Genomic DNA, 1,171 nt, shown 5'->3' on the forward strand with positions numbered 1-1,171 from the left:
AAAACATAATACCAACTAGGATATATGAACAACTCAGCCTGGTGTCTGAGATCAAATTACAATATTTATTTTTGTAAAAAGGGAAAATTAATCTATTGCAGGAAACAAGTCCATATTCAGAATACATGCACATTCATCATAACTAAAAGAAATCTAATTTTGACTTTAGAATTCCCTAGAAATCTCTGTGAAACAAATATTCCCGAGCCACTGGTTTTGAATGATGTTTAACACTCAGAATTATACATGCAATGGAATTTTAGTGTTAATTTTGAAAAAATGAGCATACTTATTCCTCAGTTTTATTCTCTCTGAGAAAGTGCTACTTTGTCTTTAAGCTTCAATAAAGCTTTCTTCACCTCCTTGTTCCTCAGGGTGTACACAACAGGGTTGAGAAGCGGCGTCAGCACAGTATAGAAAACAGCCACAAACTCATCCACAGCTTTCCTGGAGCCTGGCCTCAGGTAAATGAAAAGACCAGGGCCAAAGAAGCAAAGGACCACAATACAGTGGGAGGCACAGGTCTGAAAGGCTCTGCGTTTTCCTTCTGAAGTGCGGATCCGCAGGATGGAACCAACAATGGACACATAGGACAGCACTATCAGGAGGAAGCAGCTCAAGCCCACTATTCCAACAGTCAAAAAAATGACAATCTCGATGGCCAAGGTGTCTGCACAGGCCAGTTTCAGGATGGGTGGTGCATCACAGAAGTAGTGCTGGATCTGGTTAGGTCCGCAGTAGGGTAAATGGAAAGTCAATGTGGTCTGGACAGCAGAGTGCAGAGAGCCACTGAGCCAAGTGCCGGTGGCCAGGAGGGCACAAGTGCTCCCACTCATCATGCTGGTGTACCTGAGCGGGTAACTGATGGCCAGGTAGCGATCATAGGACATGACCGTGTAGAGGAAACATTCGGTGCTCGCCAGGAAGTGAAAAAAATAGAGTTGAGTCCCGCAGCTGTGGAAGGAGATAGCCCTGCCACTTGGGGACACCAAGGTCATCAGCATTTTGGGCACCGTGACAGTAGAGAACCACATGTCAATGAAGGACAGGTTGGTGAGGAAGTAGTACATGGGGGTGTGGAGGTGAGAATCCACCTTGATCACCAGCAGGATGAGGAGGTTCCCCAGCACAGTGAGCACATAAACCACCAGGAAGATTCCAAAGAGGGGGG

At 45.7% G+C, this 1,171-nt stretch overlaps 1 protein-coding gene across 1 annotated transcript in view; it reads right to left on the reverse strand.

Annotated features, from left to right (window-relative positions):
• Positions 1–302: 302 nt before the first annotated feature.
• The window catches only part of LOC116556103 (olfactory receptor 10G9-like), a 15,982-nt gene continuing 15,113 nt past the window's right edge, over positions 303–1,171 (reverse strand). Inside the window, exon 2 of the mRNA XM_032285103.1 lies at positions 303–1,171. Coding sequence (XP_032140994.1) covers positions 303–1,171 — 869 coding nt within the window.

The sequence above is a fragment of the Sapajus apella genome, unplaced genomic scaffold, assembly GCF_009761245.1.
Source record: "Sapajus apella isolate SASKATOON/1434 unplaced genomic scaffold, GSC_monkey_1.0 scaffold16, whole genome shotgun sequence".
NCBI classification, from domain to species: Eukaryota; Metazoa; Chordata; class Mammalia; order Primates; family Cebidae; genus Sapajus; species Sapajus apella.